The sequence below is a fragment of the Nerophis lumbriciformis genome, linkage group LG05, assembly GCF_033978685.3.
Source record: "Nerophis lumbriciformis linkage group LG05, RoL_Nlum_v2.1, whole genome shotgun sequence".
Classification (NCBI taxonomy): Eukaryota; Metazoa; Chordata; class Actinopteri; order Syngnathiformes; family Syngnathidae; genus Nerophis; species Nerophis lumbriciformis.
In genome coordinates this window covers 44,188,492-44,207,605 of record NC_084552.2, presented here as the reverse complement: position 1 = coordinate 44,207,605, position 19,114 = coordinate 44,188,492, and the positions used below count along the sequence as shown (strand labels likewise).

Sequence of the window (19,114 nt, the reverse complement as noted above, 5' to 3'; positions counted from 1 at the left end):
AATAACATACTGTAATTTGATTTTGATATAATTTTTCTCCCTGTAGTCCATGTCGATGTTGTCACGGATGAGGCCCATTACTGTTGTGTTGTCCGCATACTTCACAATGTGGTTAGTAGTGGACCTGGCGCAGCAGTCATGGGTCATCAATGTGAACAGCAGCGGACTCAGGACGCAGCCCTGGGGGCAGCCGGTGCTCAGGAAGATGGCACTGGAGGTGTTGTCACCCACTCTCACAGACTGGGGTCTGTCTGTGAGGAAGTCACGAGACAATGTATTCCTTTACCAGCCTCCCGAAGCACTTCATTATGATGGGGGTTAGTGCCACGGGGCGATAATCATTGAGGGAGGAGATTGTGGGTTTTTTAGGCACTGGAATGATTGTGGCCGTCTTAAAACATGATGGTACCACAGCCTGGGTCAGCGAGATGTTGAAGATGTCTGTGAGAACCCCAGCCAGCTGGTCTGCACATCCCTTAAGCACCTTGCCCGGAATGTCATCAGGTCTTGCTGCTTTCCGGGGGTTCACTTTCCTCAGGGTTTTCCGGACATCCGCTGTGTCCAGGTTGAGCGGCTGCTCATCAGGGCGAGGGATGAATTTCCTCGCCGGAGTGGTGTTAAGTGCCTCAAACCTCGCAAAGTCGTTGTTTAGGTCCTTTAGGAAGCTGATGCAGTTGTCACAGGGACAGGGGGCAGCTTTATAGTCCGTGATGACCTGTATGCCCTGCCACATTCGTCTAGTGTTCATGGGGTTCTCGAAGAAGTTCTGCACTTTCTGACTGTGAGCACGCTTTGCAACCCTAATGGCTCGGTTCAGGTTAGCTCTGGCTGTTTTTAGTGCCACCATGTCGCCAGACTTAAAAGCCTTGTTCCGAGCCTTCAGCATTGCACGTACCTCACTGTTCATCTAGGGTTTCTCGTTGGCCCGTGTGGGGATGTTCTTGATCACACTAACATCCTCCATGCACTTCTGAATGTATCTGCATACTCCTCCACACGTGTTATGTTTGTCAGTGGCGTCTGCCTTGAACATGTCCCAGTCTGTGCTTTCGAAGCAGTCTTGTAATGCTTCCATTGCTCCTTCTGGCCAGGTGCTCACCTGCTTTACTGTAGCTTGCTTCCTGATCAGCAGGGGCTTGTATGTAAGTTAGACTTAGAGCGGGGGTCAGCAACCCGCGGCTCTTTAGTGCCACCCAAGTGGCTCCCTGGAGCATTTTTAAAAATGGATTGAAAATGAAAAAATATGCAGGGGAAAATGCCATTTGAAAAAGTTAATAAGCTTGTTTGTGTAACCCAGGTTTTGTAATTAGATGAAGCCCAGCAGAAAAGACAGACCATAACAAGGGAATCGAGAGGCTCGTTCTTTATTGACTACCACTATGTCTCTCGTCAACACATTGACGGCATCTTCTCTCTCTCTCTCTCACTCACACACACACACACACTTCACAATAATAACGTGATACGTCACATCTGGTCCAACGGCAACAACAAAATGAAAATTGGCTTACATTTGTTTAAACAACTGGTTAAACTAAGGAAGATGTAAATGGTGCACTTTGTAAAGATGTTTATGTTTGGCTTTATTACATTAATCAATACAGTATATTGTATATCTGTACCTAGTTTGCTATATTATTGCAAATACTTTCAATAATTCATACTATAATAATCAATGACTTGCAGTTCAGTAAAACATTTAAAAAACGTTACTGTATGACATTTTGACTACCAAATTGCATTTGTATCCAAATAAGGGGGTATTTTCTGAAGCAAATTTTATCCATGCAAGCAAAAAATAATTGATTAATCACAGTGCTGATTAATCATGAAGCATCACAGTTCAAGAGTTTGATTACCGGTAATCTGATTTGATAAAGTAATCACTTGACAGCACGAGTTTTTACGTTTCACAATAAACAGTGTTTCGCCTGTTTTTACACTGTTCTATTTTCATTTATGTCGACGAGCAAAGTTCCAAATCAAATTCTTGAAATGGTCTCCTTTTGAATTATCAGTGGTTAATTTATTTTGTAAATATTTGCAACAATTAAAAATGTAAACACATTTAAAAAATATTTTACTATTAACGATAGTTTTTTTCTATTTTCATTATTTCCAATAGGAACTATGTAGAAATTGACAGCTTTGCTGCGTGCGCTTATTAATAACAATGGGTGCTATGATAACAGTTTTATACTGCCGATTCCGATACCAATCATCGATTAGAGAAAGCGGCTGATACCGATGTCATATATTAACTGTAAATATAGATCCCTATTATAAAGAAAAAAAAATACAGGTAGGCAGTGTAAAAATATCAACTCAACAATTAAACAATTTCCTTATCTTTTATTACATACAGTTATTAGAGAAAACTTACGTCAAAGTACACTGTATCTAAAAAGCAAAAACTTTAGAGTAGAACCAGAGAATGCTACATGCTAATAAGGTAGTGCTTTTGACTTTCAAGCTCTGGATTGAACAGATCAGATCAAATGTGCTGCGTTTACTCCATTACATTTATTTAAGTAACTTTTTGGATAAAAGTACTGGTGAGCGTCATTTTAATGCAACATACTTTTTACTTTCACTTTAGTATTTTTGAGAAAAAAACAACATAACTTTTACTTTGCTACATCAAGTTTCATTTGGATTGCTAGATGTATTTATATCATAAGTATTTATAATCCATTGATTATGAAAAACATATTCTTTTGACTCGCCAGCGAGCCTTCTTCCAGCAGGCACTGTCACATGACTGTTTTTCACCAGTCCAACTTAAACACGAGTGACGTTTGACTCTATTTAACCACTCAAACAGAGTCTGGCACTCTATCTGGCAAAGAAGAACAAGCTGGTGGTGGGATCAAGGGACCGAGACTGTTTACTCCAACAAGCACAAAATACAGATATAAAAGATGAAATAAGCCAGTATTTTTCAAGTATATATTATAATAAGATAAAAACCGACTTGTTTGAGTGACAGCGTGTTCTCAAAAAGACATTTTCATTATCCCAGCTGCTGGAGAGAACCGGTGGACAGCAACCTCCTAACAGATGTAAATTGACAATAAAAATGTTTTATACATACACAATGAAATAAGAAAGGTGAATAAATATGATTGGTTAATTTTATTGACAGTTAGGTTAAGAAACATACATTCTTTGTTTAGTTTATTTATTTTAGCAATATATCATTGTATGTAAATGTATTTTTGTCAGTTATTTAGTCCCTTCTTATGCAGTATATCCAATCAGCCTGTTTATACGATGAATTAATCTTTGTGATCAACACAAGGTTTCATATCATTTGACAAGGTTGTTAACTGTAAGTAGGTTAGATATAATGATTGAATATGATTAAAATCAAGAGAAAAATTACTAATTCATATTTGAGTGGGTCCAGGGCCCCTCTGTAGGGTAAAAGTTGGGCGCCGAGATCAAAAAGGTTAACAACCCTGGTCTACATTACTTTAATTTTACTTAGCACTCGTTTCTCTTGTTGTTTCGAGCTTGCTTAGTGGCTAGTATATCGACTAGCATGCCTTCTTGTCTGCTTCTTCTTGCTCTTACTCGGTGTAAAACATTTTTAGTCCCATTCTCCAGTGATAATGATACATTACTGAAATGGTGATGTCTATTACTAAACATGTGATGACTATTGAGGAAGGGGAGCGGCTCCACACTTGGTATGGCGATACACTGTTAGCTGCTAATCGCCTCTGTCAGCCGGGGGACCTTAAATCGTATTTTGTGATTGGCATTGAAAGGCATTAAAGTTAATTGGTCGTGACTGATCGGTGGCCGATATCAACATTTTGTCATGGCACCAGTGAAGTGAAAACCATTTCAGGTGACTGCCTCTTGAAGCTCATCAAGGGAATGCCAAGAGTGTGCAAAGCAGTAATCAGAGCAAAGGGTGGCTATTTTGAAGAAACTAGAGTATAAAACAAGTTTCAGTTATTTCACCTTTTTTTGTTAAGTACATAACTCCACATGTGTTCATTCATAGTTTTGATGCCTTCAGTGACAACCTACAATGTAAATAGTCATGCAAATAAAGAAAATGCATTGAATGAGAAGGTGTGTCAGACCTTTTGGCCTGTACTGTATGATATATATTAGGGCTGCAACAACTAATCGATTAAAATCGATTATAAAAATAGTTGGCGAATAATTTAGTCATCGATTCGTTGGATCTATGCAATGCGCATGCGCAGAGGCTACTTACATTTTTTATTTTATTGTATTTTTTTTAATAAACCTTTATTTATAAACTGCAACATTTACAAACAGCTGAGAAACAATAATCAAAATAAGTATGGTGCCAGTATACTGTTTTTTTTCAATAAAATACTGGAAAGGATAGAAATGTAGTTTGTCTCTTTTATCCGATTATTAATCGATTAATCGAAGTAATAATCGACAGATTAATCGATGATCAAATTAGTTGTTAGTTGCAACCCTAATATATATATATATACATATATATATATATATATATATATATATATATATATATATATATATATATATATATACATACATACATATATACACATATTATATAGTCGAGGTTTCTGTGGTTTATCCGTTATACAGTGCTCAATACCGGGGTAGAGCGGAATATACGTTAGGTCAGGAAAAAACACACAGGCTATTTCATCCCTACAAGCCTGTTTCGCAGGTTTCCCTGCTCGTCAGGGGATTTTATAAAAAACCTGCGAAACAGGCTTATAGGGATGAAATAGCCTCTGTGTTTTTTCCTGACCTAACGTATATTCCTCTCTACCCTAGTAATGAGCACTGTATAATGGATAAACCACAGAAACCTTGACTATATGTATGTATGTATGTATGTATGTATGTATAAGAAAAATGAAATACTTGAATTTCACAGTGTTCATGTATTATACAAACAAAATAGCAGTCCACAGCAACAAAGTAAAGTAACAAATTAAATAGCTGTACCCATGCAAATGGTGGATGGTGGTGATGGTTCAATAAATAAAATAAAATAAAAACATTAAAAAAAAAGGCACACATTGCATAGATGAGCGATCAATCTATGCAATGTTTTCTAGAAATACAAGTAAATTAAAACATTCTATACAACACCAGATACAGGTGCATACATAGACAGAGAACGCGTATTTCCTTTTCTTACTCGTCATGTCTGAGACATGACGTCTCTTCTTCTTCTGCTGCTGCTTCTTCTTCTTCTGTTCTGATTGCCGCACTTGACTTCGAGGTCTAACCGGTATTATTGTCCGACCGGAAGCGGCTCCCAGTGAAGGACGGTGTCGCAATATTGTTGTCCGCGTGGAAATCCGGAGAAATTAGTCAAGAACGGTGCCTCTGGGAGATTTTCGGGAGGGACAGTGAAATCTGTGAGGGTCGGCAAGTATGGTGCCAGGTGTGCAGCATCAAGTGTTAATTAGAGGCGGGTCTCTTTAGGGAGTCTCCTTTCTAATTAGATGTCCCTCTGCTAGTCAGCGTCCACCGTTTGTTTTATCCCCACGTTGTCTGCTGGCGTTCAGTCATTAAACATGACGGTACAATCACCTGCCAGCTTATTTCGGAGCATTTGTACCCGTTACTGGTTCAGTGCAGCCTTCTAATTACATTTTAAAAACAATTTTCCTTGTTAATTTTCGCTTCTTTTTGCTTATTTTCCCACGTTACAGACTGTTCTCGCTGATATAACAGACTTTTCAGTACCGGTAATACTGTATTCTTTTTTTGGTGCAGTCTTTTAAAAACACTAAATTGTCGTTTCACCCCTCTACTTCACTTTTGCATCCTTTCTCATTTTAGGAGAGCTTATTTTCTTATTTACAGCCTTTTAATGCATTTACAAAATACAAGAATGGTATTTTTCCTTGTTGATATCACTTTTGCTTATCTCCTAGTTGTTCCTGGTTTCCTCGTTGTTGCTCCTTTGTCCTTGTTGGAACTACTTTCCTCGTTTAAGGGGAACTCAATATGGAGCTGATAGAATGTTGCTATGAATTCGCTTGTCATTTCAGACTTTTTAATGCGTTTTCAGAAATGTAGTCTTTTTCCTTGTCTGCTGCACTTTTGCTTCTTTTCTTCAATCAATCAATCAATCAATGTTTATTTATATCGCCCTAAATCACAAGTGTCTCAAAGGGCTGCACAAGCTACAACGACATCCTCGGTACAGAGCCCACATAAGGGCAAGGAAAAACTCACCCCAGTGGGACATCAATGTGAATGACTATAAGAAACCTTGGAGAGGACCGCATATGTGGGTAACCCCCCGCCCTCTAGGGGAGACCGAATGCAATGGATGTCGAGTGGGTCTGACATAATATTGTGAGAGTACAGTCCATAGTGGATCCAACATAATAGTGAGAGTCCAGTCCATAGTGGGGTCAGCAGGAAACCATCCCGAGCGGAGACGGGTCAGCAGCGCAGAGATGTTCCCAAGCGATACACAGGCGAGCGGTCCACCCCGGGACCCGACTCTGGACAGCCAGCACTTCATCCATGGCCATCGGACCTGTGTGTCTCCCCCTCCACAAGGGATAGGTTCGAACTGTATCTCTATCTGGCGAACATGATGACAGTTGTATGAAGTAGTTTCAATCAATCAATCAATCAAAGATTATTTATATAGCCTAAAATCACGAGTGTCTCAAAGGGCTGCACAAGCCACAACGACATCTTCGGCTCAGATACCACATCAGGGCAAGAAAAAACTCAACCCAATGGGATTACAATGAGAAACCTTGGAGGGGACCGGGCGACCGGGGCAGTAAACTTGGAGTGGATCTAGATCATAGTATGAGAGTCCAGTCCATAGTGGGGCCAGCCGGAGATCGTCTTGAGTGGAGACAAATCAGCAGCGCAGAGACGTCCTCAACTGATGCACAGATGAGTGGTCCATCCCGGGTCCCGACTTCGAACAGCTAGCGTCTCATCTTTGGTCACCTAGTTTAGTGCAGCCTTTCAAAAAATACATGTTTCCTCCTGTGTCTCATTTTAGATTATTTCCTGTATTACTTAATTTTCAGTTTTTTGTTTAGTTAATTGTTTTTAATATAACAAAAAAGTGAAGTGAATTACATTTTATATAGCACTTTTTCTCAAGTGACTCAAAGCGCTTTACATTGTGAAACCCAATATCTAAGTTGCATTTAAACCAGTGTGGGTGGCACTGGGAGCAGGTGGGTAAAGTGTCTTGCCCAAGGACACAACGGCAGTGACTAGGATGGTGGAAGCGGGGATCAAACCTGCAACCCTCAAGTTGCTGGCACGGCCGCTCTACCAACCGAGCTCTACCGCCCCAAAAAACTCAAATTTTTTTTTTTTGCCCATGTCTACTGATCATGTTATTCTCTTTTTCCTTGTTTTTACTTAATTTTGTTGAGAACTCCTGTTGAAGTGGATATCGTGGTATTTGCAACATAACATGTTTAGTGTAGCTTTTTAAATGGATTTTAAAGCAGGGAATTGTCTTTTTTTGCTTCAACGGACGTATTTCCTTGTTTGTTGACTTGCCTTTTGTATGCACTTAATGTATTTCCCCTTCTCCGGTGTTTTTTCTTCTTGCATTGTTTTTTTTCATTACCTCGTTTGTGATTAATTTTTCTCGTTAGAACTCCGAGCACAATTGTTGTAGCACAATTTGCAACATTATTCTGCGTAGTGCAGATTTTTAAAAACAAACATTTGTCCTTGTGTACTTCACTTTTGCATCTTTCTTTGTTTTTCCTCATTTTGGCTTTTTACCTAAATTTGTGAAATCTGCAGCTATTTTTTACGTTGAATTTGCTACATTTTAGACAGGGACTAAAGGTTATTTTGATTCCAGTATGTTTTGGTTTCATTTCACTCTCCTTGCTACAATGTCCCGCTGTTATTCGGCACAGCGTGAGCGCTCTGGACTGGGGCAATCGCCAAGTCCTTGTGCCTGTCCGTCCCTTAAAAAAAAGCCCCCTGTGTTGTCAAGGTTATACGATAGCGCCGTCGTAGCACAAGCGACAAGAACAAAGCGAGTACTGTCGAGAAATGTAGCGACGAGGAAAATGACGGGACAAAGGAGGATCCAGCGAGACTATGTCCTCCCCCGTCCTTAGGCACATGCTATTCAAAGCCCCCGTAATTTGTGTCATTAATTAAAAAGCTGATGGGACGGTGTTAAGGGGGTGGGGGGGAATATGGCCGCCGCTCCTTCATGAATCTCTATTAGCCGCCTAATGACACCATTCTGATACCTCTCTCCACCATTAACGTGAAATTGGGAAGCGTTAATTATTCAAGTGGAAATCCATACAGCTGTTAGCGGCTGTATGCTAAGTAGGAAATAGACGTAATAAGATTGATCAATGCATCAAGATTCAAGGGTTTAGCTGCTTTGTTGTTGATATATTTTTAGATATTTTTGCTCTTTAAGTCTTAAGATAATTAATCCAAAACACCAATGTTTTTAGACACTGGGTCCTTTTCTGCTTCACTGTGCCCTATTTTCTGTTATGATCCGTTGCCCGGATCATGTTTGGTTCCGTTAGTTTGACTACCTCAGTTCTGTTTTCAGCACCCCTGGGCTTGTGTTTAGTTGCCATGACTCCTGCCTCTGATTAATGTTCGGGACGCTCACCTGCTCCTGGGCACTAATCATTGAGCAACTTATTCCTGTTTTTCGCCACAATTAGTCTGGCTTCCTTGTTTGCACTACGCAACAGTTAACAACGTTTATATTTTTGACTCTTGATTCCTGTTTGTATGCTAAGCTTCCGTGCTAGCCTCTTCCTTAGCTTTGCCTCCCGTGCTATTGGCACGCTTGTTTTGGTTTTCTGCATTTCTTGCGTGATTTATGCAAATAAGTCATTGTCTCACCTGCATGTTGCCCCCGGAGTTTCCTGCTGCATCTTGGGAGAACGATCCAAGCAGTAAAATGCGACCCCGTCGTTACATTTTCATGGGTTATAAATGGGTTATACTTGTATAGCGCTTTTCTACCTTCAAGGTACTGACGAAGATAGATATCTACATATATCCATATTTAAGAGTTATTTCTTTCTATAGTCATGTTGGAAATAACTAGTGTTTTCTCTTTGTGCACTTTCTATTTTTTCTCCATCTCATGACCGAGGGTAAACTGTGGACTACCTTGAGCTCGGAATGCAGGGAGTAGCAATACTCCCTTTTATTTGTTTTCTTATCCTGTCTGTAGCTAAGGAGAACAATAGACTGGAGGGTGGGGGCGAGGGCCATATTGAAGAACACAGCACTTGGGTACTGTTTTTCAGATCACCTTGGCTGTGCAATTGAATGTGTTGTCCTAGGCTGGTCTCTCCAAAGCTTTGGAAATAAATTGCAAAATACTTATTCTGTTCTGGGTGATCATTTAAACTCAGCTTATATGTCATCAAAAGAACTTGGGATTGACCAGTAACTTAAATTCCCTTGGAGGAACATCTGGTCTAAACGCAACAGTACTCAAAGCGCTTTGACACTATTTCCACATTCACCCATTCACACACACATTCGTACACTGATGGCGGGAGCTGCTATGCAAGGCCCTAACCACGACCCATCAGGAGCAAGGGTGACGTGTCTTGCTCAAGAACACAACTGACGTGACTAGGTTGGTAGAAGGTGGGGATCGAACCAGGAACTCTCAGGTTGCTGGCATGGCCACTCTCCCAACCGCGCCAAGCCGTCCCCCTCATACCCAATGTGTTATTGTATTGTCAGTAATGGTAACGGATATCGGAAAGTTTGGGATTTTTAAAGCATAAAATAATTTGTCAAAAACTATTGTTCTTGCATCTGCATATGCATATGGTCTTTAATGCTTCACTTTGTGTATTTCCCCATTTAAAGAGTAGTTCTGTACTGTGATTCCAATATGGGAAATGTTATGACCGGTTTGATGTTTTCATCTTAAAGGGGCCCTATCATGCTCATTTTGGCCAACTTGCTGGCATTGCAGCATTGGTCTGATCAAGCTCTCAACTCCCACCACACGCCTCTTTCAACCGTTGTTGTGCTAAAAGTTTCCAGCAAAAAGTTATGAAAATTTGAATATTGGATATCATTGGATGAATATTGGGAATCCAGCGTCAAATTGTGCTTTGTTCAAGAAACAGCTGTCCGTTAAGTAGCAATAGCAGAGTATTTTTAACACTCCCGAAAATCAAAGATCTTAGTGTAACATTGCTGCCGGCTTTGATACATAGTTTCTTTATCCAAAAAACAGAAAGGAAAACGCGACAAACCGTACTAAATATGTACAGTACTAAGTGGCCGTTGACTTCTGCTGGGCACCTGGCAAGTTGCCATACATGCACTCCCTGAAGTTGTTATGTTTCAAAAAGTTCTTGTGGAAATTTGTGAAGATCGCATTCTCGACAATTCACAATACTTAGGAGTGGCATAAAAATTAAGCTCAGGATAACTTCAAAACATGCAGTGTTTCCCAAATAGAGGTGAGTTGTCATGGGGGTCGTAAGCAACAGGAGATATTTTACATTTTTATGTCTACACTCTAGTGTTCATGTTAGAACAATACACAAGCCTGCAGCTGGGTGGCAGCAGTGCTCAATCTAATCAACAATTTTCCTGTTCTACCCAGTAGAAGTCGTAAGTACACAGGAACACGTGTACAGAGCTAACGGAGGTGCAGAGATGGACTTCGTGATAGGAACAAAGAAAAAAAGGGTCGTCATCAGCAGCAAGTAAAAAAACAAGTGGCGATAAACAGAATACAAATACCTGGAAGTAGGAAGAAGCATACATAGCCTTTGGATTCATCGTAACTACAGCATGTAATATAAAACATAAATATATAATGTAACTCACACAGTGTGTTGTACAGATAAATAAGTATTATCATGTTTTCTACAGTAAATTCAGGGGATTGTAAGAAAAATCCTGTCCCCTTGGGCTGTCATGACAGAAAATAATTGATGAGCACTGCCCTAATGTATGCTACTTCCTCAGTAGAAGAACAAATGTACAGTCAAACATTTTAAACATATATCGGTACATAAATATGAAGAGTTGGACATGTAGGATAGGGCCAATTTATTAATTTGGCAAAAAAGTTACCTACTTCAATTAATCAATCAATTTGTATTTATATTGCACTTTTCATGCACAGGCAAGTTGCAACACAAGGTGCTTTAAACCAGTAAAAATAAAAAGAGAGATAACACACATGCACGCAAAGCACTATTCACAAAGCATTGAAAAAAAAAAAATAACATGGCACCGAGTGAGGTGTCCACACTGAAGAACAACAATATAAAGCACATTTTAAAATATTTGTAAACACAACATATACATAATGAGTTATCCATCCATCCATCCATCCATCCCTCCATTTTCTACCGCGTGTCTCTTTCGGTCTTAATAAATACAAAACAAATTAATACAATATTACAAAATAGTGAGAATGATAGTAGAAATAATAGCAATAAATAACATAAAAAATTCTAGAAGTACAATTAAAAACTTAAGAAGAGTTCAACTTGATCAGTAAAAAGCCTGATTAAGTTAGTGTCCGATTGCAATTCTTATTGGCAGATTGCCATGCCCATGTCAACTGTTTTATGATTTCGATCTATATATTCTTGTCTGTAGAGCAGTTCTGTTATGTGATAATGATATGAGGTAAAGTTATGGCATATTTGGTGTTCATCTTCAGGTATTTAGTCAAAACATCAACTATGTTGCACCTTGTCCTTTTCTGCTTCGCTTTGGTGTATTTCCTGGTCTGAGCAGTAATTGTGATTCAACTATGGGAGCGTTTTAATATACAGGTAAAAGCCAGTAAATTAGAATATTTTGAAAAACTTGATTTATTTCAGTAATTGCATTCAAAAGGTGTAACTTGTACATTATATTTATTCATTGCACACAGACTGATGCATTCAAATGTTTATTTCATTTAATTTTGATGATTTGAAGTGGCAACAAATGAAAATCCAAAATTCCGTGTGTCACAAAATTAGAATATTACTTAAGGCTAATACAAAAAAGGGATTTTTAGAAATGTTGGCCAACTGAAAAGTATGAAAATGAAAAATATGAGCATGTACAATACTCAATACTTGGTTGGAGCTCCTTTTGCCTCAATTACTGCGTTAATGCGGCGTGGCATGGAGTCGATGAGTTTCTGGCACTGCTCAGGTGTTATGAGAGCCCAGGTTGCTCTGATAGTGGCCTTCAACTCTTCTGCGTTTTTGGGTCTGGCATTCTGCATCTTCCTTTTCACAATACCCCACAGATTTTCTATGGGGCTAAGGTCAGGGGAGTTGGCGGGCCAATTTAGAACAGAAATACCATGGTCCGTAAACCAGGCACGGGTAGATTTTGCGCTGTGTGCAGGCGCCAAGTCCTGTTGGAACTTGAAATCTCCATCTCCATAGAGCAGGTCAGCAGCAGGAAGCATGAAGTGCTCTAAAACTTGCTGGTAGACGGCTGCGTTGACCCTGGATCTCAGGAAACAGAGTGGACCGACACCAGCAGATGACATGGCACCCCAAACCATCACCCAACCATGCAAATTTTGCATTTCCTTTGGAAATCGAGGTCCCAGAGTCTGGAGGAAGACAGGAGAGGCACAGGATCCACGTTGCCTGAAGTCTAGTGTAAAGTTTCCACCATCAGTGATGGTTTGGGGTGCCATGTCATCTGCTGGTGTCGGTCCACTCTGTTTCCTGAGATCCAGGGTCAACGCAGCCGTCTACCAGCAAGTTTTAGAGCACTTCATGCTTCCTGCTGCTGACCTGCTCTATGGAGATGGAGATTTCAAGTTCCAACAGGACTTGGCGCCTGCACACAGTGCAAAATCTACCCGTGCCTGGTTTACGGACCACGGTATTTCTGTTCTAAATTGGCCCGCCAACTCCCCTGACCTTAGCCCCACAGAAAATCTGTGGGGTATTGTGAAAAGGAAGATGCAGAATGCCAGACCCAAAAACGCAGAAGAGTTGAAGGCCACTATCAGAGCAACCTGGGCTCTCATAACACCTGAGCAGTGCCAGAAACTCATCGACTCCATGCCACGCCGCATTAACGCAGTAATTGAGGCAAAAGGAGCTCCAACCAAGTATTGAGTATTGTACATGCTCATATTTTTCATTTTCATACTTTTCAGTTGGCCAACATTTCTAAAAATCCCTTTTTTGTATTAGCCTTAAGTAATATTCTAATTTTGTGACACACGGAATTTTGGATTTTCAGTTGTTGCCACTTCAAATCATCAAAATTAAATGAAATAAACATTTGAATGCATCAGTCTGTGTGCAATGAATAAATAGAATGTACAAGTTACACCTTTTGAATGCAATTACTGAAATAAATCAAGTTTTTCAAAATATTCTAATTTACTGGCTTTTACCTGTATATCTCTAAAATTTTAAGCTTTAATAACTAACATTGACTACTCTATTTGCATCATATAGTCATCTGGAGTTCTACGTATATTGTGATTCCAACTAATACTGTATTTCCTTGACTATTTGATTCTTACATGGGAAAGGTTCATTACGTTTTTGCTTCAAATAATTGTTCAAAAACATACATTTTTGGAATACTTGTTTGTGGATGTAAGTGTTGCAGATTCTTTTGTATTTTGATTATTGATTTTAGAGTATTAATCTGTCTTTTTCTCTCTTTCTTCCCATCATGCCTCAAAACAGAAGTGGAGCAAAAAGGTAACTAAATGCCAATAATTGTCTTTATTATTATTATTATTACTACTATTATTATTATTACTACCATTAGTGGTGGTAGTAGTAGTATGAATACCATTCAATGTAAATATTTTGACATGAATGGAGTAAATCTCCCTTGGATGTTTTTTTTGTTTTTGTTTTTTTACCCTTTTTGCTTCTCCGAGCTGAGCCTTATCAGCCGCATACCATTAAAGCTCACACTATATAGGCTGATCAATAGCTTGTCCAATAAGCTGTCAGCATATTTTGATTATAGCTCTAACATGATGATGGCTATAACCTTCAGGGTCTTGCTAATCAATACAAAGGAGAGATCATAGCGGCAATATTCATACCTTATCAGCTTATTCACACGCTGTTAAAGTGACTGAGTTCTGACAATAAAACTGTGTTTTTTAAGGACACAAACAACATTCCCACGAACGGCTTAGTTGCATTTCACCTTTTGTCTTCTGAAAAAGACCAAGCATTAAATGTCACAGATGTACTTCAGCTGTGGGCTATTATTGATTGGCTGTGCACTGCATTGTGTGTTGGAAAAATACCAATAACAGTTAAGTCTGTCCAAAAGAATTACAAAAATATAAACTATAATTAATAATAATAATATTTAGTTTAGTATCCTTTGAAATGTATTCGTAAATTATTCATATAAATATTTCAGATTTTCCTAAATAAAAACAAATATTTTAATGTGGACCATACGGTAATTTTGATAATTAACTTAATGTACTTACCTATTTCATATGAACTATTTACATTATGTTTTTATCTCCTCTTGAACGTAGAACTGTTTACGACGAATACTTCTGACGAACACTGTACGGCGAATACAATGGATTTGAGGAAAGTTTGCAGTTTAAAGATTTAAATAATATGTCGAAAAATAGCAGGTTCTCTGCTTTACTTTGAAGCATTTTGTCATCATCAGAATATAATGAAAATGTGTTTAACTTTTTATTAGCTGTAGAAAATAAAGAATAGCCAAAACCGTAAAATATAATCCATAAAAATATATTATTGTATTCTGACTATAGCATTTTTACATTTACAGCATACGTTTAGGACATTATTAGTATTCTGAGTGGAGCGTCCCTTTTAAAAAAAACACATTTTACAAGTTCCTCAAGGTCCGTCAGTACACGTCCCCCACGTCACTGAAGCCTCCGGTGGAATTACCGCTGAGCAAATGTGTCAATGGGGACAGCATTTGTCTTTCTCCTGCAGGGTATACAAACATCTTTAGAGATTACATACATTTTTCTGCTTTTTAACCTCTTGACGGATCTGCAGCTAAAGTAAACTGTCATCACGTCAAGCCTGGCTGTTCCCAAATATAAAAAGCTTATAAGCCGCTACCTGCCAATGTAACTCCGTTTTTGTTTTTCCTCTATTTTGGCTCCTCAGTATTCCTGTGCCCAGGGCTTCTGCGCAGGGTCTACCAGAGCGAACACCTCTTTGAATCGGACCACCAGTCTGGGGCGTGGTGCAAAGACCCTCTTCAAGCCTCCGATAAGATCTACTACATGCCATGGACGCCCTACCGCACGGATACATTGACCGAGTACTCCTCCAAGGAGGACTTCATTGCCGGAAGGCCGACGACGACATATAAACTCCCCCATCGCGTCGACGGCACTGGCTTCGTGGTGTACGACGGCGCACTTTTCTTCAACAAGGAGCGCACACGCAACATTGTGAAGTTCGACCTGCGGACTCGCATCAAGAGCGGCGAGGCCATCATCGCCAACGCCAACTACCACGACACGTCGCCATATCGCTGGGGGGGTAAGTCGGACATTGACCTGGCCGTGGACGAGAACGGCCTGTGGGTGATCTACGCCACCGAGCAGAACAACGGGCGCATCGTCATCAGCCAGCTCAACCCGTACACGCTGCGGGTGGAGGGCACCTGGGACACGGCGTACGATAAGCGCTCGGCGTCCAATGCCTTCATGATTTGCGGGATCCTGTATGTGGTGAAGTCGGTGTACGAGGATGACGACAACGAAGCCACGGGGAACAAGATTGACTACATCTACAACACGGAGCTGAGTAAAGACGGCTTCCTGGATATCCCCTTCCCCAACTCCTATCAGTACATCGCGGCCGTGGATTACAATCCAAGAGACAATCTGCTCTACGTTTGGAACAATTACCACGTTGTGAAGTACTCGTTGGATTTTGGCGTACTGGACAACCGACTCGGTAAGTTTTCATCTTCTTACATACAAACCCCGTTTCCATATGGGTTGGGAAATTGTGTTGGATGTAAATATAAACGGAATACAATGATTTGCAAATCATTTTCAATCCATATTCAGTTGAATATGCTACAAAGACAACATATTTGATGTTCAAACTGATAAGCTTTTTTTTTTTTTGCAAATAATCATTAACTTTAGAATTTGATGCCAGCAACACGTGACAAAGAAGTTGGGAAAAGTGGCAATAAATACTGATAAAGTTGAGGAATGCTCATCAAACACTTATTTGGAACATCCCACAGGTGAACAGGCAAATTGGGAATAGGTGAGTGCTATGGTTGGGTATAAAAGTAGATTCCATGAAATGCTCAGTCATTTACAAACAAGGATGGGGCGAGGGTCACCACTTTGTCAACAAATGCGTCAGCAAATTGTTGAACAGTTTAAGAAAAACCTTTCTCAACCAGCTATTGCAAGGAATTTAGGGATTTCACCATCTACGGTCCGTAATATCATCAAAGGGTTCAAAGAATCTGGAGAAATCACTGCACATAAGCAGCTAAGCCCGTGACCTTCGATCCCTCAGGCGGTACTGCATCAACAAGCGACATCACTGTGTAAAGGATATCACCACATGGGCTCAGGAACACTTCAGAAACCCACTGTCAGTAACTACAGTTGGTCGCTACATCTGTAAGTGCAAGTTAAAACTCTCCTATGCAAGGCGAAAACCGTTTATCAACAACACCCAGAAACGCCGTCGGCTTCGCTGGGCCTGAGCTCATCTAAGATGGACTGATACAAAGTGGAAAAGTGTTCTGTGGTCTGACGAGTCCACATTTCAAATTGTTTTTGGAAACTGTGGACGTCGTGTCCTCCGGACCAAAGAGAAAAAGAACCATCCGGATTGTTATAGGCGCAAAGTTGAAAAGCCAGCATCTGTGATGGTATGGGGGTGTATTAGTGCCCAAGATATGGATAACTTACACATCTGTGAAGGCGCCATTAATGCTGAAAGGTACATACAGGTTTTGGAGCAACATATGTTGCCATCCAAGCAACGTTACCATGGACGCCCCTGTTTATTTCAGCAAGACAATGCCAAGCCCCGTGTTACATCAACGTGGCTTCATAGTAAAAGAATGGTGAACATGCCCTTTCCCAACTACTTTGGCACGTGTTGCAGCCATGAAATTCTAAGTTAATTATTATTTGCATGAGTTTGAACATCAAATATCTTGTCTTTGTAGTGCATTCAATTGAATATGGGTTGAAAAAGATTTGCAAATCATTGTATTCCGTTTATATTTACATCCAACCCAATTTCCCAACTCATATGGAAACAGGGTTTGTACCTTACTGCATGTTTACGGGTCGGGATACAAGGACGAGAATCCTTTTAGGACGTTTTGAGTTGCTATCATGGTCCTAACTAAACAGGCCAACTATACAATACTCCCAAAGTTGTAGGAACTCAGAACTGGGCTTTGCTGTGGGTACTCCGGGTAGTCCAGGTACTCTGGGTTGTCTGGCCATACCCATCAGCATTTGCATTTTAAAATACTAAAATAAATATCCCAGAAAAATGGGTAAAATAAGGGATTTTATTTTCCATCCATCTTCTACCGCTTATCCCTTTGGGGGGACTGCAGGGGTGGCTTGAGCCTATGGTTGTCTGTGTTGGCCCTACGGTGAGGTGGCGACTTGTCTAGGGTGCAACCTGCATTCAGCCCAAAAAAGCAGCTGGGATTTTATTTTCATCACCAAAAATCAAGATAAAAAAAAGATATACATGCCCTAAAGAGGCCTTGAACTCATGTTCCTCCTAATACATGACAGTGCTTCTAACTACTGGGCTATCCACTCTGACACGAACATATTCCAGTCAGCAGGTCTAATTAGGCTTCCTTGTGTGAAAACCTGTTATATTGCGGCACCAAAGGGAGTTCACACATTGCCGGTTTGGATGGCAGTTCATGACGTTTCCCAAACCCTGTCCCAACGATGACGGAAAGCCTTGTGCAACATGTTTTGAATACAGCCCCAATGCAGATTGGCGCGATGGTACCACAGAAAGGCATCATACCCAAAAGGCGGAGTAGTCCTCCACCCTGTACTCCGCATCAACCGCATTACCTCCGTGTAGCTCTGTGATGATGCCTCCATGTTTAACTACCTCCGCATAATTACCAGGTTTACATCGTGAAGGTCCGGGAGCAAAATGTGATTGGCTGATTATGGCGGCGTGAACAAGGAATTATCACGGATCTAGTGGCACAAATACTAAGACTGCCGTTAATTACACGGTGAAAGGAGCTTTGAACATGGCCCATTTTAAACTGCCAAGACTTCCACAATTTTTTTTTTTTTTAGGTTTTATTTTTTTGTCGGGTGCCCGTGATTCTCACTGTTCATGGTAGATAAGTGCCGGTTGACCAGGTTTTGTCTTCGTTATTAATACGGTCTTTGGCAAAAACAGGTAAGAGTCTGTTGTGCTGGCAACAAGTCCTGGGAACCAATCCAGGGTGTATCCGGACCGTGGTGGTTGTCAAAAAGGTGCTCGTGCCACCTTGCAGTCAGGAAGTTCTTAGTTTGAATCTCAGGTTCAGTGGTGTTTGCATCTTTCCACGACTTGCAGGGGTTTATTCCAGGGATTCCAGATAGGCCATTTCTCTAAGGACGAGTACTGGTGACTGTACAGCTGAGTAGGCTCATGTGGCACCCATCAGTCACAAGTTTTAGAACACCTCATTTATAGCAATAAGTAAGTATTTCCAAGCCTTTCAAGGATTTATCTTCAAATCAAATGAAACTTTATTTATATAGCATATTTCATGTACAGGCACGTGGCAGACAACATGCTGTACAAAACAAAACAAAACAGAAAAATAACAACAATAGAAGAAGAGAAGAGAACACACACACACACACACACACACACACACACACACACACACACACACACACACACACACACACACACACACACACACACACACACACACACACAAACTCTCACACAAACAGCCCTGTTGATTTGAGCAAAAACAAAATATGGCACTAAGGATTTGAGGAAAAACACCACCTCTAGGGCGTCCACCCTGGGGAATAACTAAAATTAACACCATTTAAAAATACAATACAATATAAAACATATGAGAAAATATATGTAAAAATGTAAGTATAGTT

General features: G+C 40.2%; 1 protein-coding gene across 1 annotated transcript in view; it reads left to right on the top strand.

Moving 5' to 3' along the window:
- LOC133605878 (adhesion G protein-coupled receptor L3-like) overlaps positions 1-19,114 on the top strand; it is a 381,662-nt gene that overhangs the window by 214,040 nt on the left and 148,508 nt on the right. Inside the window, exons 6-7 of the mRNA XM_061959234.1 lie at positions 13,683-13,697; positions 15,126-15,926. Coding sequence (XP_061815218.1) covers positions 13,683-13,697; positions 15,126-15,926 — 816 coding nt within the window. The remainder of the gene's footprint in view (positions 1-13,682; positions 13,698-15,125; positions 15,927-19,114) is intronic.